The 27717-nt window shown below is 42.8% G+C and overlaps 2 protein-coding genes across 14 annotated transcripts in view; one reads left to right on the top strand and one right to left on the bottom strand.

The window, feature by feature from the left end:
* Window positions 1-1611: 1611 nt before the first annotated feature.
* Window positions 1612-15236, bottom strand: GGPS1 (geranylgeranyl diphosphate synthase 1). Of its 4 annotated transcripts, none has more exons than XM_060272860.2 (4): window positions 14714-15236; window positions 10807-10903; window positions 4186-4256; window positions 1612-2601 (listed from the first exon to the last, which is right to left on the bottom strand). In XM_060272860.2, exons 2-4 carry the CDS (start codon window positions 10874-10876, stop codon window positions 1840-1842), a joined length of 903 nt encoding a protein of 300 aa, XP_060128843.1. In that variant the 5' UTR covers window positions 10877-10903; window positions 14714-15236; the 3' UTR covers window positions 1612-1839. The 4 variants fall into 4 exon arrangements, with proteins under 4 accessions (XP_060128843.1, XP_034964306.1, XP_034964307.1 ...); XM_035108415.3 differs by having other exon boundaries at window positions 14720-15236; XM_035108416.3 differs by having other exon boundaries at window positions 15087-15236.
* Window positions 15237-15641: 405 nt separating this feature from the next.
* The window catches only part of ARID4B (AT-rich interaction domain 4B), an 88228-nt gene continuing 76152 nt past the window's right edge, over window positions 15642-27717 (top strand). For 5 of the 10 annotated variants that reach the window (XM_035108414.3, XM_060272856.2, XM_035108413.3 and 2 more), the window contains exons 1-2: window positions 15642-15905; window positions 17026-17088. In XM_035108414.3, coding sequence (XP_034964305.3) covers window positions 17083-17088 — 6 coding nt within the window. In that variant the 5' untranslated portion in view covers window positions 15642-15905; window positions 17026-17082. Of the gene's footprint in view, window positions 15906-16131; window positions 16407-16530; window positions 16861-17025; window positions 17089-27717 lie in introns of those variants that run through there. The other 5 variants (XM_088666444.1, XM_088666441.1, XM_088666445.1 and 2 more) reach the window with 3 other exon arrangements.

The raw sequence follows: 27717 nt of genomic DNA, 5'->3' as shown, positions 1-27717 counted from the left end.
AATGGCGGAGAGGCACGGCGGGGAGAGGGCGGGCTTGGAGCTGTCACTCACGCTTCGGGTTTTGGGGGAGGGCAGTGAACAGCTTGGAGAGGAGCCGCTGCTGTCGCCGTCCCCACCGGAGTTCGGACGGGGGGGGGATTAGCCTCTTTGTCGCCGTGCGGAAGCCCTCGCCTGCCTTCGAATATTTAGCAAACCATTTAAACACTTTGAAAAAGTTGTTAAAGGGTTTGTGTCTTCTTTTTTTAGCGGACGCCTGTATTGCAGGGGGTTGGACTAGATGACCATTGTGTCTTCCCAACTCTATCATTCTGTGATTAATGACAAACTTCCCACTCTTCCATTAGAGACAGACCTTTCCTGAAATTTTCACATCTCCGGCATGAAATTCTTTTTCTGAAGTCACCAAGATGAAAGGTCTTTATAACAAATCTGGACTCCTAAAGAACTACTGTACTGTGTATTTCTTAAGCGCACCCACATATCTGGGAGAGCTCAGACATTCACAACAATACTGCTTAAAAGCAGGTGGGAGAGATCAGTGGTTTTCAGTCAACCGGATGTGTGAGAGTGGCCTAATGGACACAGAGGACAGACCTACTTATTTCTTGGGCGTTACAGGTCAGAGGGCAGCTGCATGCTATTTACATTCCATTCCTGCATCAGTCTAGTGTTAGTCATCAGGGAACAACAGGCTCTCTTTACTAGTACACTTGTGAAGTAAACAAAGTTGTAAGTAAACAAAGCTAAACTTCAGTTCTCTCCTAGAAAGCAGGTTTGTGCACTGAAGAGGTGTTTTGTTTTTTACTTTTTTTTGTTTACAGTACTTACTACACACAGGTCTGGCTGTTTGGACATCTGAATCTGCGGTGTGTATATACAAATGTAATATATAATTAAATAAAGCAGGTTTCCGATACTCATTCCTCATGTTTGGATAGTGTGACCTGTGTGATACATCTGCAGTCCCCTGAAATGCTACCCCAAAAACTATTATGAAATCTCAGGACCTCACACAGCCACTTTTTAGAAGACTGCAGATGAGAACAAAAATGGCTTAAATATAGGTAAACATGGGAAGAGTGGGCTATTGAAACTGCATGGCTACCAACTCTCTCACATTCTATCTCAGTGGTCCCTATGCTTCAACAAAACCAGTCACTGGCTCAATTGGGATGGGTGGCTATTACCCATTATAATTAGGCCCTGGATTGCTTTACTTGCCTTCTTCACCCTATTTGACAACACATTTCCATTTTAAAGCATACATTAATCCAGTGCTTTTTTCTGGGGGGGGGGCACGGGGATGCATACCCCTAAACATTTTGTGAATATTTGTACTTTTTGTCCATTTACTGTATTTATTTTTCCCTATTTGAACTATAAAATGGTAATTTTCTTGAGTCAAAATGAGAACCCCTAAACATTTTAAAGAAAAAAAGCACTGCATTAATCCATTGCCCAAAGGCTATGTGAAAGGAAATGTAAGTGTGATTAAGAATACATGTTAGGACAAATCAGAACAAGATAAAAAGCAACTTCATTTTCTTCTGTAGTCATTTTTGGAAATGTGCCTTGTAGTCAGAATTAAAATAAACTCACAATCAAAAAGGATTATAGATGAAAGTTGTAGTTGGCAACTTTATTTTAATGGAAATGTGCAGCAATATTGCATACACAGCTGAAAGTGGAAGTCCAAAGTTCACTTAGGGCACATATAAACCCCATAACCCCTTAATACATGCTTGAGAGCATTTCCTATGAAGCAGTGATAGAAATATTGTAGTTTAGTTTCCTTGATTATTTCAAAATCGTTTCCTGCAAATATAATCACCAATTATATCAGTTCTCGTCGTCCTTGAACATTTTGCTTAAATATTCAAGTAGTGCTGTAAGCTCAGGGTTCTCCCCAAGAGATTCAATTTGTTTGTAAGCTTCAGCCTCGAGTTCTTTTAATGTTTTCCGGGTATATTCAAAAGAACCCACATCCTCCAGGTAATGTACACAATATTTTTTTATGTCCACATTTTCAGTCCTTTGTCGCAGAATATTCTGCACCTGAGTGCTTTCTGGCCTAGACCATATGGCGTGGATAGTTGGGAAACTGAACTTCCCTTCAGTTAGGTCTTCACAAAAACTTTTGTTCTCACTATATTCTTTGGAGTGCAAGTTTGCATAGTCATCTCTAATTTGAAAGAAGAGCCCAAGGGTGTTAAGGAGTGGTTTTAAATCTTTCTTATAGCTAGAGAACAATTGCATGAGGCCAACAGCTAGTCCAAAAAGGCCACCTGTTTTTTTCAGAACCATGGTTTTATACTCTGCTTCTGTAGGACAGGTATAGGTATCTCTCCAGTAAATATCCAAGCCTTGGCCCTTATGAAGTTCCAGCAGTTGGCGGGTGAACACTTTTACAGCATCTGGATGATCAAGTGTTAAAACTTTTTCCAAGCCAAGGAAATACACAAAGTTGGCACAATTTATTACAGATGGTATCCCATAGATGCTATGGGCCACTGGAAAACCTCGTCGTAGTTTTGAATTGTCTTCTATGTCATCTATAAGCAAACTTGCATTGTGCAACATTTCTGTCACTTCAATAATAACCTAATAAAAAAAGAGAACAGTAATCAAGTCTTGTATTCTACTTCTTAACAATTCAATAGCTTTTTACTTTCCCTTAGCCTGGTTGCAGATCTCAACTTCTGATCCCAATGTATCAATTTTATCTCAACTCTTTGCGTTATGGCTATGGTACCTGTGGGTTCCAGTGTATCCAAAGGACATGCAGAGTGCACACCAGGCTCTCCACTTCTTTGTGTGCCCACTAAATATAATGGTGGTGCTCACTCTCACGTTCTTCTCTCTCCCTTGTGCTGCCCATACTTCCCCTCCAACCATTCTGACTGGTCAACAGACACAGAAAAGAAGAGAATGAACCATTCTGACTGGATTGTTCTAGTAAGTGAGCGACACAACTCTGAGGGGATAGCAAGCGAGTGGATGAAAAACGAAACAGCCAGGGGCAGAGCAAGAAAGAAAAAGCAGAGCAACTAGGACCTGTTTAAGAGGAAATGTGTGTAAGAAGGAAAACAAGAGATTGGAAGCAGAGTTAACTGGCTGACTAGGCCTGGGTGATATATCTACTTGCACTTTGACGTGCTTTCGAACTGCTAGGTTGGCAGGAGCTGGGACCAAGCAACGGGAGCTCACCCTGTCGCGGGGATTTGAACCGCCGACCTTCTGATTGGCAAGCCCTAGGCTCTGTGGTTTAACCCACAGTTACTGAGAGGTAAATTGTTAAAATTAGTTTGCATGCCCTCCATGAAATGGGTTTTCTACTAGAGCAGGAAAATTGGTTTAAAGGAGTGGTTTGATTTTGGGAGCTAAGACCCCATCATTGACGTACTCAGGTTCTTGGGAATGTCTTTCAACCTCACCAGTTTGGCCTTCTGTGAAGTGGATGTTTTGTGATTTGCTACACCCACCATGTCAGTCATTTTGTGTCTCCCTCCACTCAAGACTACAGATGTACTCACCAGCCCAAAAAGGTTTATGATCACAGCATGCATAATTGTGGATCGCTGCATAGTTCCAGTACCTAGCCTTAGAAATGGACCGGATTTGGTATACAAAAAACACAAACCTCCTATCAAGTGTGAAAACCAGGTACATGTAAAAATCGTTATTGTGATCATTTAAATCAGGGGCCCCCAAACTACGGCCCCCGGGCCGGATGCGGCCCAATCGGCCTTCCAATCCGGCCCGCGACGACCCCCGCCGCCCACTGCCGCCGCCCGCTCTCACGGCGCGCGGCGCAGCGATGATCTAAAAAATCGGCAAAAAAATCGCCGAAAATCCTTTGTGCGCATGCGTATGGGCCTCTCCCGACCCGGAAGAGGTCATTTCTGGTGCACTTCCGGGTCGGGGGAGGCCCATACGCATGCGCACAAGCGATTTCCGGCGATTTTTTCCCGCCCGTGTGCGTGTGCGCATGCGCACGGGCGCGCACTCCCCCGCCCTCCGGCCCGCTGCGCGCGCACTCCCCTGCCCTCCGGCCCACCGCGCGGTCGGCGCGGCGGGCACCGGCCCGCCGCGCGGTAAGTCTGGGAACCCCTGATTTAAATACTTGGTAGCTTCAGTCTGGAAATGATAAATTTACAGGTAAATCAGTTTAAGAATGCAACTTACTTGTAGCTTATCTTCAGGAACATTCAGCCAGTGATTAAAAGCTTGGGAGAGTTTGGTTCTGACTTGCTTTCCTGTAATTTTTTAAAAAAAGTTAAAGGTATTATTACCTGGAGAAATCATTAAGGTCTGTGGAATTTCCAAGCCACTACTCTCCTCATAGTAATTACACTTCACTAGGTCAAGTGGAACATGTGTTTTTGTGTGTGCAAGTTATTCAAATTCTGGAAAACTTTGCTATGTAGCTCACCAATGAACACTTTTAAAGTTTAGAAAAAGTTATTTTCATAGTATGGGGTGGAGTGGATGATACATGCTGTATGGCCTAGCTGGAGTACAGTATTTAATTATGGTACTTCAGGGTCCTGCTAGGACACATATTGGGATTTGAGAAGTCCAGGACAGACACACCTGCATGTTGCTTTACAATTTCATTACCTACTGAACACTACCACAGGTAATCCTAACATTATCACACTTATACAATATGTTGATTATAGCATTAAGGTATTAAGGTGTGGTTTTAATTTGGTACTTTCAAAACTAAGGCTGTAGGCAGAGAACAAAAATTATGAAAAAACCACTCCCAGTTGTACCACAATCCACTACTTCTGGGCAGCCATTTGTTCAAATCTGTATATAAGGCAGCTGTATCTGTTAAAACAAGCCAGAGGAATGTAGATGATTCACATATTTTGTTGACATGTTATTATAGATAATATGGACACCATTTCTGAGGATCATGATTGCCCCCAAAGCACTGCTGGGTGACATGCCAATTTTATCTTACCAGATATTTCAATAAATTTAGGATTAAGTTTAAATCTACTCAGAAGCTTTTTGCTAGGTTCCAAAATGTGGTATGGGAATTCTTTATGCATGTAGGAGCGCATTAGGCTCCCACTTCTTCCTGCAACAACTTGAACAACTGTGACTGGATGTTAGGGATTCCCTATGTCAGGGGTGTCAAACTCAAATTCATCGGGGGCCGCATCAGCAGTTTGGTCACCCTCAAAGGGCCGGTTGTATCTGTAGGACTATGTGTCCACTCTTTATTATCATAAACTATTGTCACTGCATTCAATTATTACTGTTTTTTGTAATAATGTAAGTAATAACTAGCTCTGAAAGCAGAAACATAGTCAGATTAAAGGCAAGTAGATATTCAAATGTACAATTATTGAAAAATGATTTTTGGTAACTGCACTGGGTGGTGGAGGCTCGCTAGGGTTTCATGCAGGACCTTTGCAGAGCTACTAGTACCTAGAGATGCTGGGGTCCTTCTGCATGCAGGACAGATGTTCTGCCAGTGAGCCACCACCCTTCACCAAAGGGACTGGCTGAGGTTGACTCACTGGAGCTGCTCTCCTGGTTCCAGGGTTTAAGGGCCAGAAGTATAAAGCAGCATCCTATGTTTCTGAGGAGAGGGAGAGGGAGGGGAGGGGAGGGGAGGGGAGGGGAGGGGAGGGGGAGGGAGGGAGGGAGGGAGGGAGGGAGGGAGGAAGGAAGGAAGGAAGGAAGGAAGGAAGGAAGGAAGGAAGAAAAGAGGGAGTGGGAGGGAGAGAGGAAGGAAGGAAAGAGGGGAGAGAAAGAAGAGTAGGAAATAAGGAAGGGAATAAAGAAGGAAAGAAAAAGAAAGAGGGAGAGAAGACGGAAAGGGAGAAAGAAGGAAGGAAGTAGAGGGAAAGAAAGAATAAGAATGAGGGAGAAGAAGAAAGATGGGAAGGACGGCAGGACGGACGGACGGAAGGAAGGAAGGAAGGAAGGAAGGAAGGAGGGAGCAGGAGGGAGAGAGGAAGGAAAGAGGTGAGAGAAAGAAGAGTAGGAAAGAAGGAATAAAGAAGGAAAGAAAAAGAAAGAGGGAGAGAAGACAGATAAAGAAGGAAGGAAGGAGAGGGAAAGAAAGAATAAGAACGAGAGAGAGGAAGAGAGAAAGGGAAGGGGGGGTCGCCGCCTTGATTCAGCGCCAGAAAAGAGCGCGAAGGGACCCAGGGGTAAAAAGCATTTCCCGTGCAGCGTGAGGCAGCGGGTGTCCGTTTTAGGAGAAGTGCGTAAAGCCTCAGAGTTGCACGTTCGTGAGGCTGAGCCGCTGCTGAGCTCACGTTCATGAGGCTGAGCCGCGGCAGGAAGAGGAGGAGGTGAGGCAAGAGGAGGAGAAGGCGGCGGCTTGCCGGGTCGGTGCCCGGCAGCGCCGTGCGGAGAGTCCCGAGCCTCTGGGACGCAGCAGTGCTCTGTAGCACTTTGAATCCTCCTCCCCCTCCACGCGGCGCTGCTGGGTGCTTTGTCTGTGCTTCAGCAGCAGCAGCAGCCGTTTCCAGGCGCCGAGCCATGGCAGGAGGAGGAGGATTCAAAGTGCTACAGAGCACACTGCTGCGTCGCAGAGGCTCGGGACTCTCTGTGCGGCGCTGCCGGGCGCTGACCCGGCAAGCTGCCTCCTCCTTCTCCTGCTGTGGCTCGGTGCGCTCCACGCAGCGCTGCTACGGCCGCCTTTCTACCCCCCCAGCCCCAGCTGTTTGTCGGCGCGGCGCTTTAGCAGCAAGGTCCCGCTGCTGGGGCGCTCGGCAGGCCACATGATGAGGTCTGGCGGGCCGGATTTGGCCCCCGGGCCTTGTGTTTGACACCCGTGCCCTATGTGGTATCCAAAACTCCAGAAGCACCTAAGCATGCACACTGGGCTCCAGATCCCATCACTTAAGCATTCAAAACTAAGGAAATTTAAAGGTGGGGGGATGGGCTTTTTACTAATTCCAGGGTAGACCAATACAGATTACCAAGAAAAAGAGGCCAATTTTAATAGTTTCCCATGATTAATATATTCAAGTTAACAAAAAATTGAATCTGGGGCTTAACTTCACCATTCTGCCCCTGACACCTGTCCAGCTCCAAAGTAGTAGTGAAGTCAGAACTAATCAGAGGATAGGATTCCATACAATATCACCTAAATAACACATTTGCCAATGGTGTGGCCCTTAACAGCCACAGTTTTCCAGAATTTTGGAACATGAGCTAACATGGAAATCCCTTATCCCAGCATGCTAACATCAGAAGTGCACAGCTCACTGTGGAAAGGTGACATATAAACTAAATCAAAAGGTTTTTGTCAATTGAATTTGATTATGTCTTGCATCTATGCTTATAACGCTTCAACCTGAAATCGAAAATGAGAAAGGAAGAAATAATAAATCATACCATTTAGAAGGGAAATAATTCACATGCAACTTACAGTATTTAGGGTTGCCATTTTTCAAACAGTGAAAATCTGGACCGACTCTCTACCTCCAACAACTGGCTCATTATGGAGGTCATGTTTGTTCCCATGCCCTACAATCACCCTGGCTGATTTCTGCCTGTTGTATAATTGTTAAAGGTATAGGAGCATGCCAAGCAGGGCTTCAGGTTAACTGGCAAGCCTAGGTTTTAAAGGATGTAATGGAAATATAAGAGATTCAGCGTACACATATCCCCTTTCCCTTTTCTTTCTGTGCCTTAAAAAGCTGCCCATCTGTGCTGTGCATTCAGATACTGTATTTACCCCTCACCTCCCAAACTTTTAAACTCCTCTCCTGCAATTTCTTCTCCATCACCTGTCACACGTAACTTCTACCCTTTTGGCCTTTTTCAACTGTAAACTCTTCAAGGGCACAGCTTGGTATGGGAGAATCTTGCCTAGCAACAACAACAACCTTCCATACATCTGGAGACTGACTGACCAGAAACCATTGCCTAGCAACAGAAGAATAATGAACTAGAATTTGCTAACATTAGCCAAAAAAAATGCCTTTTTAATACAAACTACAAATACGTTGCATAGCCATCTGTCATGGATACTTTAGTTGAGGTTTCTACATTGCAGGAGGTTGGATTAGATGACCCTCAGGGTCCCTGCCAACTCTACCATTCTATGATTCTATGTTACACAAATCATGGCTAAAAGCACATACTAAAAGTTCTCCTAACCCAAAACAATGTTTCCTAAAACACATAGTACTGATCATAGAATCTTAATAGTTGGTCTTGTCCAGCCCGCTGCAATGCAGGAATCTCAACTAAAGCATCAATGACAGGTGGCCATCCAACCTCTATTTAAAAACCTCTAAGGAAGGAGCATCCACCACCTTTCATTGGAGTCTGTTCCACTGCTGAACAGCCCTTACTCTCAGAAAGTTTTTCTGAATGTTTAGTCAGAACCTCCTTTCTTGTAACCTGAAGCCACTGCCTCGAGTCCTACCCTCCAGAGCAGGAGAAAACAAGCATGCTCCCTCTTCCATGTGGAAGCCCTTGAGATAGCTGAAGATGGCTCCCTCTTGTAAGTGGCAGCCCTTAAGATATTTAAAGATGGCTATCATATCTCCTCTCAGTCTCCTCTTTTCCAGGCTAAACATACCCAGGTCCTGCAAGCGCTCTTCATAAGGCTTAGTTACCAAACCCTTGATCATAGAATCATAGAGTTGGAAGAGACCACAAGGGCCATCCAGTCCAACCCCCTGTCGAGCAGGAAACACCATCAAAGCATTCTTGACATATGTCTGTCAAGCCTCTGCTTAAAGACCTCCAAAGAAGGCTGGTTTCACAGCGGCGGCAGCGGCAAGGGCCCGATTCACCGGTGGCGGTGAGCGCAGGGCAGCCGTTCGGATGTCGAAAATTTCGTAAGCGTGCCGCCATTTTTTACTCCCCCCCCCTTTCGTAAGTAGAAAAAATTGTAAGTAGAGTCATTCGTAAGTAGAGGCGCCACTGTACTGTGTTCTTGCTTTTTTTTTTAATAAAAGACAACTGAATTCCTTTCTAGAGTTATATGAAATTGGCAACAAAGCATCTTGGAACTATGAGTAACATACAGGAAAGCATTGCTTAGGAATTACTACTTCTTGCAGTAAGAGAGAATGAGAGAAATTTAGTATTCATCCTGCTGTCGTGTGCTAAACAAGTTAGCATTATGAAAGCTTATGTTGAGATTTATCTAGGCCTCCAATCATACACAAGCACTTGAGAGGGCGGGAGGTATTTTAAAGCTTGTGGCACAGTGGCAGCCAAATAATGTTTTCCCACATATACTACCTTTATTGAAAATACAGGAGAATTATTTCATCAACAACTTATTCCTCATAATTCAAACAATCTTAAAAACAGAAACAAGCCAGCAGAGCTCAAAAACCTGAATATAGCTTGTAGATCAATAACCACCCTCAACTGAGGTGATATTATGTAGGAAACTGAGCATGCACATGCAAGACACGCCATTGTAAAAAAAGTGTAGGTAGAATGCCACCAGTGTAGGTGAAATGGCATGAGTAAACATTCCCTGTAATTTAACGCTTTGGTTATGAAACAGAAAAATGCATCACACCATGTGATGATTCCACAGAATCTCTACTTATCTTAAGATTTTGATGCATGTAGAAGATGAATACCTTGCTCAATGGGTGTTCGTATCTTGCTACATTGCAAATTTAGTTATGAAGAATAACTTGCATAAACTCACAAAGGAGGTTCTTATATTGGTTACTGATCTCTTAATACCGCCTCCACCTCAATACCCAATATTTTGGAAATGATCAAAGTATTCTTGCATGAAGCTTAAGTTGAGTACTGGCAGTGAAAACATGTTTGAACGCCAAGTCTATTAAGACATAGTGATCTGGTTTTGACACAACCCTAGTCCCTATTTAGTGGTACATGAATGAGCAAACTTGAACCTCAGGCTTTTATTCTTCCTTTTCCTCCTCTAGTATAGCCACATAGTTCCTGCTTTAAATTAACTGCAGTTTGTTATTAAAGAGAAATTGTTGGTTTGGATGTAACATTAAATTTTATTGAAGCAAGCTAGAATCAGTGAGGTGTTAATGGGTGTTATCTATGTATTACATGGTTTGAATTGCCCTGATGTGCATCAGAAAACGGTACAGTGAGATAGTTAAACATATTTACACAACATTTGTATACAGTCCAAACACATACTCTCTAGGTGGTTAACAATAAAAAATTAAAACCATGAATATAAAATATAGCCACCCACCCATCATATCCCATTTGGTGGGGGAACCTGGAGAAAGGCCTCTGAAGATAACCTTAGGATCTGGATAGGTAATCTTCAAACATGTGCAAATCTATATTAAAAATCCAAGATCTTTAAAATACGCTAGCTATAGTGGACAGCAAATACAGAGATGAAAGAAAGGTGAGTAGTAAAATCCAAACAGATCAGAATCAGGTATTATAAAAGCATTTACCCAGGAGCAGAAGCACAGCCATTTATAACTCTTCTTCAACCAGAACACTGAGAAAGCATATGATCAGACACAGGGAGTGAGCAGTCTGGAAATTTCAAGAGGTTACGGTATTGCTTAAGCTAAACAGATTTAGAACTGGTCAGAAATTTGGATGGAGAAGTTTGGATAACACCAGTATTAAGAACAGGATAAGAGTATAATTTAAAAAGAGAAAGCACAGGATATGTGATGGTTGGATAGCACTGGTCAGAAATTAAAGGGTGGTTTGAAATATATGTGACACCAACCCTAGGCTTTAAGCTGAAAACATGCAGTAGACAAAACAAAGTGATTGCTACAGGCATCAGTTTAGATACTAGTTTTAGACATTACTAGAACTTAAAGAGTGAAATGTTACCTGGTAACTGAAGTAGGTAGTTGTATGGCTCCAACAGAATTCTCTTAGATGACTCTTCTATTTGTTCCATTTTTAAAATTTTCTGGAGTAGTTCAATCTGTTTAAGAAAAAACCCTTATTAATGACCAGGGGTCTGAAAATCAGGTCCTGCTAACCACCAAGAATATATAGTAAGAGTTTACATAGGAATTGTACCCTATTCCTTCCATATAATTAAGGAGAAGACCTAATAATGTAGATGACATTGTTCTCCCATAAGCCTGAGTCCCCTGCATGTCCCTTCCAGAAACTCCCTAATGCAAGTTCATTACACAATCCCAAAATATTTAGTCATGGTTTTCCAACTCCCATCAAAAACTCTGCACAGTTAAAATACTCCTTGTGCCAATTCTCTTAACTCCCTTGCTTTAGGCAGGCTTTCTGTTCTTCGCACCCACCCTGACAAAGGTCTTAATTTGTGCCAAAGCAGAATCCAGCAAGCATAATCAGGGTTTAAAAGGCTAGGAAATAGTCCTGGGTAAGCCCCTAGACCAGGCATCCCTGGTTTGAACTTCGGCCCTCCAGATGTTTTGGACTACAATTCCCATCTTCCCCAACCACTGGTCCTGTTAGCTAGGGATCATGGGAGTTGTAGGCCAAAACATCTGGAGGGCCGCAGTTTGGGGATGCCTGACCTAGACCCCTGGAATCTTGCACTGCTTGGAAATTGGGGCTACATTCTTAGTTGTCCTGTACAGCTTTCCTCATCTAGGTCTTCCTAAATATTTGAAACCTATAATCTCATGTTTTGTAGGCCTGTTTTTCTGTAGACTTCCCTCTCATTTACAATGTTTCTTGCTGCACTGCAGATGCAACTGCTTCAAACTGAAACAATCTGTCTTGTGCAGTTTAAATACAGAAACTGCTGTAATATCATCGTCCCAAATTAATTCTGCAGCCATTGTTGAATAGCATGCAGATAACGAGTTGTGGCCCAACATATAATTTCCTGAAAGCTTCACCAATGTTCTGTCTAACAGAAATAGTGAAACACTTAAGCAGCAAAAAAACAAATATAAAATCAGTATCTATCATTGTATGTTAAATGCTGACTATCCAGTTTAAAATCCACAAAGCACTTTCACAGACTGTGTGGAAAGTGAAAAGTTACAGAAGACCAATACTGATGTATATTCTACATAACCCCCCATGAAGTTTTATATCTCAATTATTATTAATTACCCACTCTTCACCCTAAAGTCCCAGGATGGGTTACAAGTACTGTACAACAATTAAAATATGGTTTTAAAGAGAGTTTAAAACAGCTCACAATCACAGAAAAAGGTGGGTCCTATAAATATAGATCTCGTGTCAAAAGCCAGGGTAAAGAGGCTCATATTCAGCATTTGCTGAAAGCTGTATGATAAAAGATGCCAGATACACTTCTGTAGGGAGTTCCACAAGTTTGGGGCTACCACACAGAATGCTGGGCTACCTGTCCCCAAACGTCTGAATGCTGTGAAAAAATGAAGAGGGTTTCTACTGCCAATTTTAATACTCTCCTTTCCAGGGGAGTGCAAACCTGTGCATGACATTCCACCAGGATGTTAGCCCTTGGGGTACGTAACACCCATGTTTTCAGGATTCAGCTTCGTTTACTGGCCCACATCCAGCCCATCACCACCTCCAAGCACTGATCTAACACTTCAACCACCTCTCCTGATTCAGATGGGTAGACAGAGCTGGGTGTCCTGAACATATTGATGACACTTCACTCCCAAATCCCCCAATGACAGCTGCCAGGGGCTTTTTAAACATGTTAAATAGCATGAGGGACAAGGAAGATCTCTCCAGGACACCACAGGACAACTTCCATGGTGCCAAAGAGTAACCTTCTATGGCTACTTTCTAAATACAGTGGCACCTTGGTTCTCAAACGCCTTGGTAGTCAAACAACTTGGAAAACAAACACTGCAAACCCGGAAGTAAGTGTTCCGTGGACTTTTTTTGGAAGCTGAAAGTGCTCTGTTTTGAGTGTTATGCTTCCGATTTGAGGGCTACACTTCTGTTTTGAGTTATGCTGAGGTCTGTCTGTTTTTGCTATTTATTTTGAGTTTTTGTTTTTGTGGCTCTTTTTGTTTTGTTTTTGTGACTGTGTGGATCCCAGTTCAGGTACTGATTGTGTGACTGCAGTACATTGTTTATTGCTTTCATTTTATGGATCAATGGTCTCATTAGATAGTAAAATTCATGTTAAATTGCTGTTTTAGGGGTTGTTTTTAAAAGTCTGGAAGGGATTAATCCATTTTGCATTACTTTCTATGGGAAAGTGTGCTTTGGTTTTGGAACGGACTTCTGGAACGGATTAAGTTTGAGAACCAAGGTACCACTGTACAGCCCTGGAGGTAGGAGTGAAACCAGTGAAGCACTGAGAGGCTTGAGAATTATAACTGTGATCAACAGTATTGAAATGAAAGCCTCCAAGTGGCATCACTTGATCTCCCTACCAACAAAAGTCATCAACCAGGGTGTGACCAGGGAACTTTCAGTGCCATGATCTGACCTGAAACCAGACTCGAACAGAGCCAAGTAATCAGCTTCCACCAAGCATGCCTTAATATGTCAATAAAGTTTTAATTGTGTTTCAATGCTGACCTAGAATTTCAGGAGGTTCATTACCAACATCTTTGGTAATGAACATGGCCACTTAATGCCTAAATCATGTTGGGCCAGCATCCTAATGATGACCTCATTTTTAAATCCGGAATCTTTCAGTAAGAAGAGGTTCACAATCCTTATGTCATTTATTATATTTGCTATGGTTATATTAATAAAGGAGAAAAGAGCATACATATGCATATATGTCTCCATTATTGAATTGTAACAGGTGCCCAGAGCAACATATATGTACACATTTCAATGGTTGCCATTATAACTTAATTATTCCATAAACCGCCAGCTAAAGTGTCAAGAGTCAAGACCACATCACATGACATGACATTATTTTTACATCGAACTGCTACATATTATTCTTCACACCTAATCAATTTAGCAATTTTCTGTTATTTTGCTGCAGTAACAAAGAAAAGAGTGTGCAGAATATATGAGATTACTAACTTGTCCTCTTATAGAAACATTTTTGTAGCGCACCTACATAAAGTAGCACTTATATCTAGGTAATTGATTTTGTTCTGTTCAAGGCAGCTATTTCAGCCCTCCTATGTTCAGAAATCATTTTTTTAATCATTTTTATTAATTTCCCAATAAAAAGTCAATTAACATAATCATAATCCAATTAATAACAAACTAAAAAAGAGACTAAATTGCAATCCAAATTATTATTAATTTTTTCCCAGGCTTGCCATAGTCTGGACCTTTTGAAGTATATCTCCCATCTCTCATTCCTGCCTTCTTGTTATTCCCCTATTTTCCACATTCTGATTTTTACCTTTAAAGTTCTCCGTCCCTGGCTATGCGATTCTCAATCATGTCCAAAATCATATGTCCTTACATCCATCGAGTACAGCTTTATTTGTAAATGTGTACAGTATCTGTGCTAATAATTAACTTATGCATTTTAAATAGTAGAACCTATTAGGGTTCCATCTTTTGTTTACATGGTTAACAAATAAACTGAGTTTTATATCAAAACGTAGCTACACGTTACATTACAGTTCTGTACATTACACACAGTGGAAAAACACAAATCACTTTTTTCAGGAAAAACAGAGCTTCACAAAGCAGCCCTCCCTCATATTTTTGAACAGGCCAACTTCTCCAAAGCAGGCACTTCTGAATACTGTACAGACCTACAACAAGCACCCCTATAGATCCCATTTTACCCTGTGTCAAAAGTTCAAGACAGCTTACGAATAACACTGTAAGGGAACAAAACTAAACTTCAAAGAAAATAGCAACATAAAGTCACCTGTACCTCTCAGCCAAGACCCAGGAGGCACTTGCCACGGAGAGACAGGTAACCCGCTTCAGAGGATAGCAGCCTCCCTCCAACGCGAACACCGATAGAGAGAAAGGCCGAGGAGGGAAAGGCGAGCTCCGAGGCCAGAGGACGGCCAGCTCCTGCTTCTCCCGCCACAGTCAAGGCGCAGCTGCTCGTCCTCCCCGGCGGCCTCCGCTTTATAACAGCCGGGGAGGGAGGAGCCTCCTGTGAGGAGCGAGCGGGGCGGGGGCCGGAGACAGGAAGAGTCAGGAAACCCGACACCCCTTTTCTGCCGCCCCGCGGGGTGGGGGGGAGGAGGCGGAGGCAAGCCCCCCCCCCGTTAAGCAGCGCCGCCTCTCACCTTCCGAGGTCTCCGCCGCTTCTCCGCCACCCCGGAGCGAGCCCCTTCTCTCCGCGGCGGCCTTCCGCGCCGGCTCTCCGCCCGTCTCAGCCCAGGGTGGCGGTGGGCACAGAGCCCCACCCCCTTCCGCCTCAACCGCCACCTTCGCCTGATGGGGGAGAAAATGCGCCACCGGGGCCTGTCGGCGCAGGCGCGAGCTCCTCCTACCCCCGCTTCCATAATCTCCCTTCGGCTCCCTCCACCGCCCCCGCCCCGCTCCATTTTCTCATTTTCATCTCTGCTTCCTGAGGCATTTCGGCAATTGTAGTACAGAGGAGGAGCAAGTCCCCTCGCGGGCTGCGGCAGAGGAACGGATGGAAAACCACTCTACCCAGAAGCCCGCGCGCCGCCCGAGTCTCCGTTTCCATAGAACTGGCGAGAGAATTACATCAGTGTTTCGGAGAGCGGGGCTAATGGCGCTGAGAAGTAGGCGGGCCTTTCTGGTTTGAAGCCAATGGCGGAGAGGCAAGGCGGGGAGAGGGCGGGCTTGGAGCTGTCACTCACGCTTCGGGTTTTGGGGGAGGGTAGTGAACAGCTTGGAGAGGAGCCGCTGCTGTCGCCGTCGCCACCGGGGTTCGGACGGGCGGGATTGGCCCCCGGTGTCGCCGGGCGGGAGCCCTCGGCTGCCTTCGGAGCCAGGCCAGCGATTGCTCGGTAGAAGCGTGGTATTCGGCCTGGGGATCAGGTCCAGCGTTGGGAGGAGGCTCCATCCTCCTCGCCCCCCCTCTCCGCAGGTTAGGGGGGACCAGCGAGCAAGCGGGCGACAGCCGAGGAACAAAGGTAACGTAGCCCCGGGGAAGATCTCTCTGGCCCCGGTGGCCTCAAGTGGCCGGCGGGGTCGCTCCGTGCAGGCGAGAGCCTTTTGCAGGGGCCATGGGGGGAAAGAGAGAAAGGGGGGAAAGAGCGCTCCTGGTTTGTTGTTTTTCTCCTTGTTGAGGCTGCGGCGGGACTCGCCGATCGCCCCCCTCCCTCCTCTCCCGAATCCGAAATCTTTGGGTCCTTCGGAGGACGGAGCCGGGCAAACGGGGTGGGAGGATACTGGTCCGGGAGCCGCCTTTGGAGGAGGCGAGATGGAGGCACGGCGTCCCTTGTTTCTCCTTCGCTGACCGTCGCCTTCCTGGATTCCTCGATCGCTGACCAGCTCTGAGCAGGGGAGCTGCGGCTGTTGCTTAAACTCCTGCCGCGGAGTCAGCATTTGGGGGGGGGGGACACGGAGAGAGAGACAGCGACATCGAGACAGGTTGCTGGAAGATCTTTCGGGGAGCCGCTTTTCTTTAAACGGTATGGGGAGGAGCCCCCCTTCCACTCTTCGCTCCTTGTCCTAGTACAATGGAGAAGCCTCCCCTCCCGCAGGGAAGAGAGAGTGTGAGTCTGCATGGACGAGAAAGCGCCTCTCCGTCCTGGCTGGACACCCCGCAACCTGCCTCTCTCGTCTCCCTTATTCAGAGACACCCCCTCCCCACTTTTTGTGGGGGGGGAGGAGGCTGCTAGGAGCCGCTTCCAGAGAGCCGAAGGCGAAGGGCTCGTTCCTCCTCAGGCGGTACCCGGAGAGGGGGAGCGGACGGAGAGGAGGAGGGACGGGGACGGAGGGGGGTGTTAAGAAGCGGTTGTTGTTGTGGCAAGTTTCTCCTCTGACAGAAATGGCGTCAAAGGCAGCGAGTGAGGGGGAAGCCGAGCCGCCGTGTGTGAGGCTCCGAGAGGAAGCGGCTGCTGGAGCTGGAGCGGCGAGGTCGCGGTTTGTGGCGGTGGAAAAAAAGAGGGGCCTGCGGAGAGGGAATGGGAGAGGCAGGGGGAGTACTTGGGGGGGCGGTGGGGGAAGAAGCTCGTGCAGAAATGCTCTCCTCGCGGACCGCGGAAAAAGGGGTGGTGCGGTGGCTTAGTGCTTTGTTTTAAATTTCAGGTCCAGCCTCGGCAGCTCAACCTCTTTCGGGTTTTTCTACTGCAGACTGAGTTCATCATGAAGGTAAAGCACTAATGGGGCGGGCGGCGGGGCGGGTGAGGAACCGGCGGAGGGTTATGTCTGCCTCGGTGTAAGGACTGGAGACGATTCCAGACCTCGACTGCAGGCTGTTTTCTGCCCTCCGGCTTACGTGTGTTGGTTCGGTTTTGGTAAACCCTCCGTGAACTGTGCTGAGAGCATAATATAAATCTGGTATGCTGGAGTTTTTCTGCACCACCCTTTCCGTGGGGATTGAGGACATGTCTGCCTGGGCCAGCCCTTGGTAGTTTGGCGGAGGAATAGGGGGCATCGTAAAGTATGAAGTGCGGCGAGAGGCTCCACTAAGCAGTTTTATTTACTGTAATCAGTTGGGGTTAAACAATAGATTCAGTTTACTTTTTTTGTACGAGCCCCGTTAAATTGATATTTGTGGGCTGCTTGAAGGGGTATGTTTGGGAGGGAATAGCTGCAGCAAAAAAAAAAAAATGCTGCAAGATGCAGAAAGAAATTTAAAACAGCCTTTCACTGTTGGATGCAGTAAGTGTTTGCATGACATGTGCCCGTTAACTGAAAGGCACTGACAGCTGGTGGTCAGTGTCTTAAAGAGAATGAGATGGAAAAAAAATATTAATAATGTGTTCCTTATTTTTAAATCTGTGCTGTCCATGAACACAGAACCTGGTGTAGCATATTATCTAAACATCCAGAACAAGCCCCTTATCAAAGGCCAAATCTGGCTTTCAAGGCTTTACAAACCTGTTAGAGGCACTTACTGAATAACTGAAAATGGAATATTGCACAGTACTTGAATAATAAGTACTGCCTACTATATTTGTTATTAAATATTGTAAGCTACTTCCTCTGTTGAGTAAGGACTTTCTTGAGGGATGTGGAAAGCTACATCCGTTGTGCTAGAAACACTGACTTAAAATCAAATGTTTCATACAATTTAAATTGGAAATAAGCTCCATGGCTGTCTTCTCTTGATAAAATAGTTGTTTTCAGAGAATTGGTGAGTTTTATCCATATATATATATATATATATATATATATATATATATATATATATATACATACATACATTAAGATTTTTTTGATAGTGAAAGAATAGTCTTTTTAGTCTAGAGACTATTTGTTTTAGAAATATGCAGCACTCACTCTTCTTCTTTATGTATGGAAGTCTTATGTAGGATGAAAGATTCATGATCAGATATTATCATTATAGCAAGCCATGCAGTTCTGAAGTATGGAACTATGCAGTTTGTGTGTTGTTGAAAATGTAAGAAATGCAGTGCAGTCTTCACTCTGTAACAACTTTAAACCCTGTCTGTGTTAAATATAAACACTTTCGAAAGTGCTGAGTGCTTTTTTCAGTTTCTTAGGATATGTGTGTAAAATGAAAGTTACAGTGTATTTCATACTTCAGAAATGGATATAGTCAGGCATTTAGCATTTTAGTCCCATAACATTATAGTTTGGGTCATATCAATCTTGGCACAGCCTGATTCTGTACAAGCTTACTCTCTCTGTAGTGGCCAATGCTTTTAGCATCTAAAAACTTGTCTGGAATATATATGTTTACTCGGAAGTGTATCACTGTGTTCAGCAGAGCTTAATCCCAAATAAAAGTTCATAGAATTGGTTTGAAAGGGTTGAAATAAAATAGATCACTCTGTTATAAAGAGGTTCAGATATTATTTAAAAAGAAATCATGACGGAAACCTACTTTTTGGGAAATGCCCACTTTGCTTCCTCCCAGATTCTCATATGAGTTACTTAAGAGATTGAAGTAACTTCTGCCCTTTTGTGAAAGTATAGTTTGGCTAAAACAAAAGGGTGCAAACTTTTGCCACTCCATAGAGAGGACTAGCTGACAAAAGAAAACATCCTCAGTGCCGTATGGCTTTGGTTGCTGACAGCTGTAGTATAGGAGAGAGAATAGTTTGTTCATTCAGTATGCTGTGGCAGCATTGAATTCTGCATATCCTGCTTCAGACCTCATTCTGTTGCATGTCAGAGCTTTGATTAATAGTTGTGATACATGTGCACAGAAGGAAAAATTAAGAGCTGGCTAGTCAGGAGCTCACCCCGTAGCATGGTTAGTGCTGTGACTCATCTCCTTTTTGCCCTGTACGGTGGAAGAAGTTGCCAGGCTCTGTGTTATATACCCTCTAGTACCTTTTCTTCTGTTTCACTGTGTCACAATTTAACAGTCTGCCTTTTATTTGCAAATGGCTAGCGTATTGTTTAAAATTCCAGCTCTAAACTTTGAGAAAAGTACTCATTGTTTCCCTTTATATCATGTTTAAAGAATGTTTTATACAGTACTAGCATACCTTTACTACTGTAAGGGTAACACTAACTAGAGTAATAGGTCAGGAAGCAAGGGTGGTTGTTTTTCTGCTTCTGTTAATTCAATGTTTTGCTAGAATGAATGTGATCTGTAAAGTGATGTTAAAGGTACGGGTAGTGCTTCAGTAGATAAAAGTAAGCAGTGAAATTGAGAGCTTTACAGAGGTACTTCTGAGGAACTGAAATTATTTTTAGAACAATGCCACAAGCTCTGACTGATGGGGCTACTGGCTGTTCCCTTAAGTGAAGGAGGTAGTGTTGTCTTCTTTGGTTCATGTTCAAGGCTATCAGTCTGGAAACTCCCATTTCTGTTCCCAGCTTGCTGTTTTGCTCTTGCTTGAAGTTGCACAAGTGACCTTTCTGTGCTGCAGCCCTTATTGGCAACTTGATGATAAATATAATTTGAGTTGAACACACTCTGATCTAGACATCGTAAAGTAGGTAAAAATATAGTTTCACATTGCTGCTTATGGCTTATTTAAGTTGCCTTTATTATTAAGATTTATTGATACTGCCCAGGAGCATCTATATGATTTCCAAGATATTAGTCCCTTTGTGTGAATGAATGCATGGTATCAAAACTCATATGTTATAGATTTGTGATCAACTGAAAATCCTGAAACATTGGATGTGCAAATATGTGTTAAATATATCTTTCCCCATTTTAATCACATAGTGCTCTTAATAACTACATATCGATTTGCACAGTGTGCCAGTGGACAGCATGAAAAACAGTAGTAATTTATTTATTATGGGAATTACTATATATTTCCTTTGGCCTTCACAGTATGTATGATGGGAATTATTACACGTTTCCCTCGACTTCACAAATAGCCAATCTTGCAAGATTATAAGTGTACTTCAATAGAACAACTCTTATTGATGAATATATTATATTAACTATCCAATATCAGAGGGAATGCTTGCAACATACATTCCACTATAAGGAGGCATTTGATAGAAGCAGCAGTCTTCAGTCTTTGAGTCAAATTTGTAGAAGGTTTGGATCAGTATATGCAGCTTTCCAGTATAAAAACTAATACAGTATACTGTGAATGGATTGTTGCGTTTCTGATTCCTCCATAAATGTCTGTTGATAGCCATTTGTGCCCCATCTTCTTTTAGAAAATGTTAGGAAATTTCATATGTCTAACATGTGGAAGAGGATGTGTGGCGATGGGAACATTTTTTTTCATATCTGGTGGCAGTGTACAGTATATGCATTCAGACATTCTGGGTTGCAATAATCATAGATATAGATAAAGTCACCAATCAGATAATTAATACAGATTCATATTTGGTCTTATGGTAGTCGGTGGAGATTCCAGGAATATATTGCATAAAGACTTTGTGACAGCTAGGATGGTGGTAGCTAGGATCACAATAACAAAACACTGGAAAGTGATGGGTCTCAATGTGATATATCCTTGGTATTGGCAAATTTTGAACCTAGCACTCATGAAAAATTTACACACAGTGTCGAGAAAAGGAACTGCTAGCAATTTCATGCAATATGGGAGTTGCTTATAGACAATCAAGCAGTCTATAAATTTTTAAAATAAAATAAAAATTGGTTACTAACATGGAACATGGATGTGGTCTGCTACTGACATATGAGTCAGCTGTATCAGGAAGCTTTTAATGTGTGATGTTTTGTTGTGTTCTCATATATTCTGTTGAGAGTGGCTGGGGCAACCCAGTCAGATGGGCAGGGTACAATTTCTTTTTAGTAGTAGTAGAAAACAACTTTGGATAATCTGTAAATCTGATGGATAGCACAGTGAATGAATTGATGCATGCTTTATGCTCTTGATCCTATTGTTATTGCTGCTTTCTTTTTTATATCTGAAAATAAACACAAATAAATAAAAATAAAACATAAGTGAATAAGGACAAATAGACACGTGCTGTTGCTCTTGTCTTAAAATTTAGTCATTAAAGGTGTGTACACTGGATGTGTGGCACAGGTTGTGTGAAATACTGTATCTTTAATCCTGCTTGTGAAGAGTGTATGTTAACATTTATTTAGTTTATATATACACTCCTCGTTACCAACTCCCTGCTCAATTATTTTTTATTATTATAAAAAAATGACCTCTGCCACCATGCAAATCACTGATGTAATGAATAAGAGAGGCTGTAATTGTTTTCAGTGCTGTCTTTTTGCAATATAATACTATGAAGGAATACCAGCCATTTGTGGTGGTGTTTCTACACAAATAGCCTGAAGAGAAATAGTACTATCATGCATTGGTTGAGAGCTCAATTGTTCTTGCAGACAATGTGCTATAACCTTGTTAAGAATGTAGTAATGTTTTACTTTTCTTGCCAACTGTGTAGAAGCAAACAGGATTAGAATAGGAATGCTTTTAAGAGTACATACACTACAAGTAAGTTAAGGCAGGAAGGAAGGAAATAGTTATGGGATGTTTATCTCTAGAACTGATTGTTAGGGTATGTAAACAAGTGTTTCTTTAAAGAAATGCTACTTTCATAACCTATCTAACCTGCTATTGCCCTATTTTTTTTTTCTTTCCATCCCCTTCCATCTTGCTTACGTAACTCTAATGCAATAACAGAAACAAAATACTTACACAAAGCTATTGTATGCTATTTTATTAGGTCTGTTGCTTTACAAAGAATAATCCAAGAGATCTGCTTTAATTGCAAAACATTGTGATGAAGAAATGTTTGAAATAATTTTGTTTAGTTTGTTTGCTACTAGGAGTTCACAAATCTGTTTGTGGTTGCCACCACCACATGCTTTCTTGAGACCAGTGGCAATTGCAGAGAACTCATAGAAGGGAAAGTTGTTTGCCCTTGCAGTAGACTTCAGTGGAAGGTACAAACAGTATCTTGACTGCTGTTACCTTATACTGTACAGTGATCCAGTGGAATAAGAAACTACTGTACTCCTTTCCTTCATCCTTTGTGGAGAAAGGGAGGTGGGATTCTCTTCTGTATGCTGGGATTATTTAGGAGAGGTCATTAGCAGCATAGCTTCCAGAAAGATCCCAAGTCCCCCAAGTTCTCTATAGAAGCTCTGCACCTGACAGAAACTCTTTTCCTCCAAGCTGACTTTGGGTGAGGACAGGACCGTCTTAAGTCTATCCAGCGCCGTGGTTCAGAGATCCCTCCGGTGCCACGCCCCCCCATTCCCAGCCAGAAAGCCGGAGCTGCACGCTGCCCTGGGGACGTGTGTGTGTGCGCACACACACACTTTGTTTGAGCAACTGCGCTTTGTGCACCTCCGAGGCACCGCTCCCCCCGACGCCACCATGCCGTGTCTTCTGCTTCTCACCCACCGTGGGCAGGGCCAGGCACAGCGGGCCGCCGGAGGGGGCGGCCTGACGGGTGGGGACGCTGTCAGCTGTGCTCCACCTGCGCAGCCGAAGCGGCGCTGCTGTCCAGGGAGCCCTGGCTGCCGCGCCGAATGGAGGCTTGCGGCCAGCTTCCCCGTAACGGCGCCCACAGCCCGAGAAGAGGCGGGTGAGGGCAGCACTGCTGGTGGGGCTTGAGGGCGGCTCTTCCGGCAGGGAGGAGGCTCCAGGCATGGCACGGCATGGCAGAGGCACCCTCCAGAACTTCCGCCATGGCGCCTTGCGCCAGTAGCCTCTATGGCTAAGACGCCCCTGGATGAGGAAATGCGGTGAATTTGCCTTATGAATTTGGTTTTGCTGAAAGTGCGGATATCTGCACTAGAGAGGCAGACAAGACAATGTTTTTTTGTTTTTTGTTTTTTTTAAAGTTTTTTAAAAAAATCTTTATTAATTCATATTAAAATCTATACAAAGAAAAAAGAAATATACATTTCATTTATACAGTAGTAAGTAAAACAACTTCCGAACTTTAACACATCACTTTCCTTTAGATTTTCTCGATTACTTGCGTTACTTTCCCCTAAAACAAGCACTAAATTTAGGTTCCCTCCTTATCAAATTTCCCACTAAGAACCCTTGTGGTCAGCTAGTCAAAACAGATCACCAACTCTGTTTTAATATCTTTTTTCTTAAAATATTCCTCTACATATTCCCATTTCTTTTTGGAACTTTGTTTCGATTTGTTCCTAATTGCCGCTGTCATTCTATCAAGATTCATAAATTCAATTAGTTTTAACTGCCACTCTTGAATTGTGGGTATCTCTTCTTTTTTCCATTTCTGACCGATCAACAGTCTTGCTGCCGCGCAGGAGTAAAGAAAAATATCTATCCTATCCTCTGGGAGGTTTCCAGGTACCAGACTCAATAGAAAATATTCTGGGTTCTTTTTAAAGGTGGTCCTTAACATTTTTTTCAATTCCTCGTAAACTTTTCCCCAAAATTCCTTAATCTTAGCACATCCCCACCAACAATGCATATAATTTCCCCCTTTATTCTGACATTTCCAACAATTTTTTTCTTCATTTTTATATATTTTGGACATCCTTTCTGGTGTTAGGTGCCACCTGTAAACCATTTTAAACATATTTTCTTTTATTCTAGCACAGGCCGTAAACTTCATTGTAACTCTCCATAATTTATCTCATTGGGCTTTATAAATTGGCCTCCCTAGATCCTGGGCCCATTTAACCATGACACATTTAATTTCTTCGTCCTTCAGCTCCCATTCCAAAAGAAATTTGTAGATCTTTGATAATGGTTTAACGGTGTTTTCCAGTAACAACTCCTGTAATTTAGATTTCTCTTTCCCAAAGCCAATTTTTTGATGCTCTTTAAATAAACTTTGTAATGTTTGGAACCTTGTTGACTGTGTACATTAGGATAGGGATCCCCAGTTATAATTATTTTGCCTTAAATGGTCAAGAAATAGTGGCTGGCCCAAGGTCACCTAGTGAGCTGCATGACTGAGTGGGGATTTGAACCCTGAATTCCCATGTCCTAGTCCAACACACTAACCACTACACGACTCTGGCTTCCTAGAGTATTTCTGCTATGGGGCAGCTATGTAAATTAAGTCGGTAAATAAATATGGGGAAAGCAAAATATCACTTAGAGAAGGATCTGAAATATTTTCTTGGAAGCTTGATTTTGTTTTATTCTGGATTTTTTAATTTGATGTTTTAATGTGTTGTAAACTGCTTTGAGATTTTTTTCTTTAAAACATAGAGTGATGTAGAAATGAATAATAATAATAATAATAATAATAATAATATAAATTTCATTGCAAAAAAAATGGTGCTTAGACGAAATGTTGTAGCACCATAACCTAGGTTTAAGATGTGCCATTTGGAGATTAGCTGAGTTTCTAACACTGCAGGTGGCTGCAGAGGGGAGGAAGAATTTGTGACAATTGCCACCCTGCCCTCTTTCTCTTGTGTGAGTGGAACTCCCATGAGGACAATTCTGGAGTCAAAAGAGTAAGTTTAGTTTATAGGAAAAGTGAGTTATTAAACTTCTTTTAAAATTCCAAATTGTTAAAGGGTTGAGTAGAGAAGTTGTACCGTATTTTTGATTCTACAGAAGAAACTAACAAGAAATAGGCAAATGCGTGAAAGAAAATGTGGGGTTTATCCCAGTTAAATAAGAGACATTGTTTTGGTGTTGTGTGGATTTTTAAATATATATATAAAGAAATATAATAGTCCTTCAGGAAGTGTTCAGGAAGTGTTAGACCCCATCTCTCATCATTTCTATCTTCTGGTCAGAAGGGGAAAATGTATTAGTAATGTTTGGAACTTAGCAAGAGAATCCAGAGTGACAGATGTAGCAGGTATCTTGTCTGTGAATTTAAACAAAATGATAGATTATCATAAAATACAAAACCAGGGAAATGTTTTTGTGCCTTATTTTCCCTTTATATTTGGACAACGATATGCTAACACTTTCTTCTTGGAAGTGTCATTTTCCCTAGGACAAAAACAACTGAATTTGAATATGGATGCAGTTATTTTGCATATTCGTGTTTCCTTGAAACATATTTTGTCCCAGCATAGTTCAGACTAGGGCAGTGATGGCGAACCTTTTAGAGACCGAGTGCCCAAACTGCAACCCAAAACCCACTTATTTATCGTAAAGTGCCAACCCGGCAATTTAACCTACATAGCTCATTTTGTGTGTTTCACGTTTCTTCTTTATGACTGCTGTTGTAATTAATAATCCTTCATGAAAGTTATTGTATTACATTCTTCATTAAATTATCTTTCCATTGATATATAATTTTATGATATAACTCAGTCTTTTTTTCTAAAAAAATGTTTAGGAGTACTCTCAGTTTGACTCAAGAAAATCATCACCGTGGGAAAATAAATACAGTTCAAATCAGGAAAAATGGATACAGCGAATTTCTGCTGTTAAATTCACAGCCCCTTCTGAGGTTGCCGTCTTTATATGCTTACTGACCTAGGAGTTAAGCCCTGCTGAACTCAAGGCGGCTTACTCCCGATTAGGGAAAACGGACTGGCAGGAGGCCCTAGCGCAGGCATCCCCAAACTGCAGCCCTCCAGATGTTTTGGCCTACAACTCCCATGATCCCTAGCTAACAGGACCAGTGGTCAGAGATGCTGGGAATTGTAGTTCAAAACATCTGGAGGGCCGAAGTTTGGGGATGCCTGCCCTAGCGCATCAAAAGTTAATGCCTGCTCAGCCCCTCGATGCTCACCAGGCGCTGGTACCGCAGGCTTTGGATGGCGCGCGCAAGCCCTCTCCCCCTCCCCCCCCCGCATGGAAGCTATGGTGGACTATGGAAGTCATGGAAGTGACGGCGGACTTGCCCACAGAGTGCACTCTGAGTTCCCTCTCTGGCACGCGTGCCATAGGTTCACCACCACTGGACTAGGGCTTCCATTGGGATACCACAAATAATACATGTATAGTGTGAGACTACTTTGTTTTAAAACATATATGCATAATGCAGCCTTTGCAATGTTAGCAATTTACTAGCACTGTCTTGTTACATGCTGAAGCATGTAAAGATTTTGCAGAACAAATCTGAGAAACTTTAAGTTTAAATTTAGAGGCTGCGGATATTTCAAATTCATACACCATATAACTGCTTCCTATGAACCCAGATAGTGTGTAGAATTACCAGGTCATCACTTTTGAAGAAAAGGCTGGTGCCACGCTGTTTTTATTGTAATTATCTGTATGTTTTAAATAGATCATATAGATAGTTTCAATTCTATTAATGTTTATTTTTTAAAATTATTGTTTTTTTGTTTTTTGTTTTTAAAAGTAACCTTTATTTGAATAATTAAAATACAATACAAAAAAATAAATCATTCAAACAGATACTGATTTTTTTTAAAAAGAAATTAACTTCCCAATCACCACACATCACTTGACTTCTAAATTCTCTTTAGTTTGCGCTACTTTCCATTACATTACATCTCTGATTGAATTTATTCAATCCCTTTTTATTTTATTTTTTAAAATTATTGTTTTCCCCTAGGTTTTTAAACTATTTTTATCCTGTCTGTAAGCCACCTTGAGTCCATGTCTCCTGCCTTTTTCCCTGACATGGACTCAAGGTGGCTTACATATAAGATAAAAATAACTAAAAAACCTTGGGGAAAAGCAATCATTTAAATAACCACCTGTAATAACAACAACCTGGAGAACTTCCTTTTCAGAGGCCCATAAATTATCTTACTACATTGAACATTCCCCTCCCCTCTGGCAACCCCTCAAATTTGTAGCTGGGGAGGAGGGAAAGAGATTAGCTCTGCAGCTACACAGTACTTCAGAAGTGCTTCAAGTGGCTCTGAAGCACAGTATGACAAAGATGAGCTACCACTTCCATTCTGAGCTGGGGGAGTGGGGTGGTTCCTGACCTACAATGTCCGCAGAGTCTTGTTGGCTACTAAGGCCAGCATGACCAGTATTCTAGTAGTCTCACTCTGTAAATCATCAGTAACAAACACAGAACTAATAGGGAGTAATCCATTCAAACCCCACTTCTGGCAGTAAATGTCTTCAATTAATGAAGAAACAAAGGGAGACCCCAAGGGTCTCATTCAAAGTTGGTCCCTAGCATGTTCACAATTAATTAACAGTTGAGCAGTATAATTTAGTAAATGGTATACGGTTAAGTTAGCATTAAACTTACTGCTATGCAAATATAGCAAATGTTTTCCTAACAATTCACAGGTTTGCAACTCTTTGGGGTACTGAAAAAGGAACAAAATTGCAAGTTGCTGGGTAATATCCAATTCTGGCTGTCTACCAGTGAAACGTTTCCTTCATCTCCTCCACCTCCTGCACACCCACCAAATCTACTTTGAAGAGTTGAAGGACCTTTAGAGCAGATATGATGGGTTGTGGGGGCGGGGAGGTGGGGAAATCCACTTGTGCAACATTAAATATC

This window comes from Zootoca vivipara, chromosome 3, assembly GCF_965207765.1.
Source record: "Zootoca vivipara chromosome 3, rZooViv2.hap1.1, whole genome shotgun sequence".
In the NCBI taxonomy this organism is placed as follows: Eukaryota; Metazoa; Chordata; class Lepidosauria; order Squamata; family Lacertidae; genus Zootoca; species Zootoca vivipara.
The sequence above is the reverse complement of the archived record's forward strand: the minus strand, read 5'-3'. Positions and strand labels throughout refer to the sequence as shown.

Excerpts from the sequence above, each read along its gene's own strand:
- GGPS1 (XM_060272860.2), bottom strand. The coding sequence starts at position 10,876 with ATGGAACAAATAGAAGAGTCATCTAAGAGAATTCTGTTGGAGCCATAC. Across the intron at positions 4,257-10,806 it reads CTACCTACTTCAGTTACCAG|GAAAGCAAGTCAGAACCAAA; the intron begins GTAACATTTCAC and ends AAAAAATTACAG. Across the intron at positions 2,602-4,185 it reads TTCCTGAAGATAAGCTACAA|GTTATTATTGAAGTGACAGA; the intron begins GTAAGTTGCATT and ends TTTTTTTATTAG.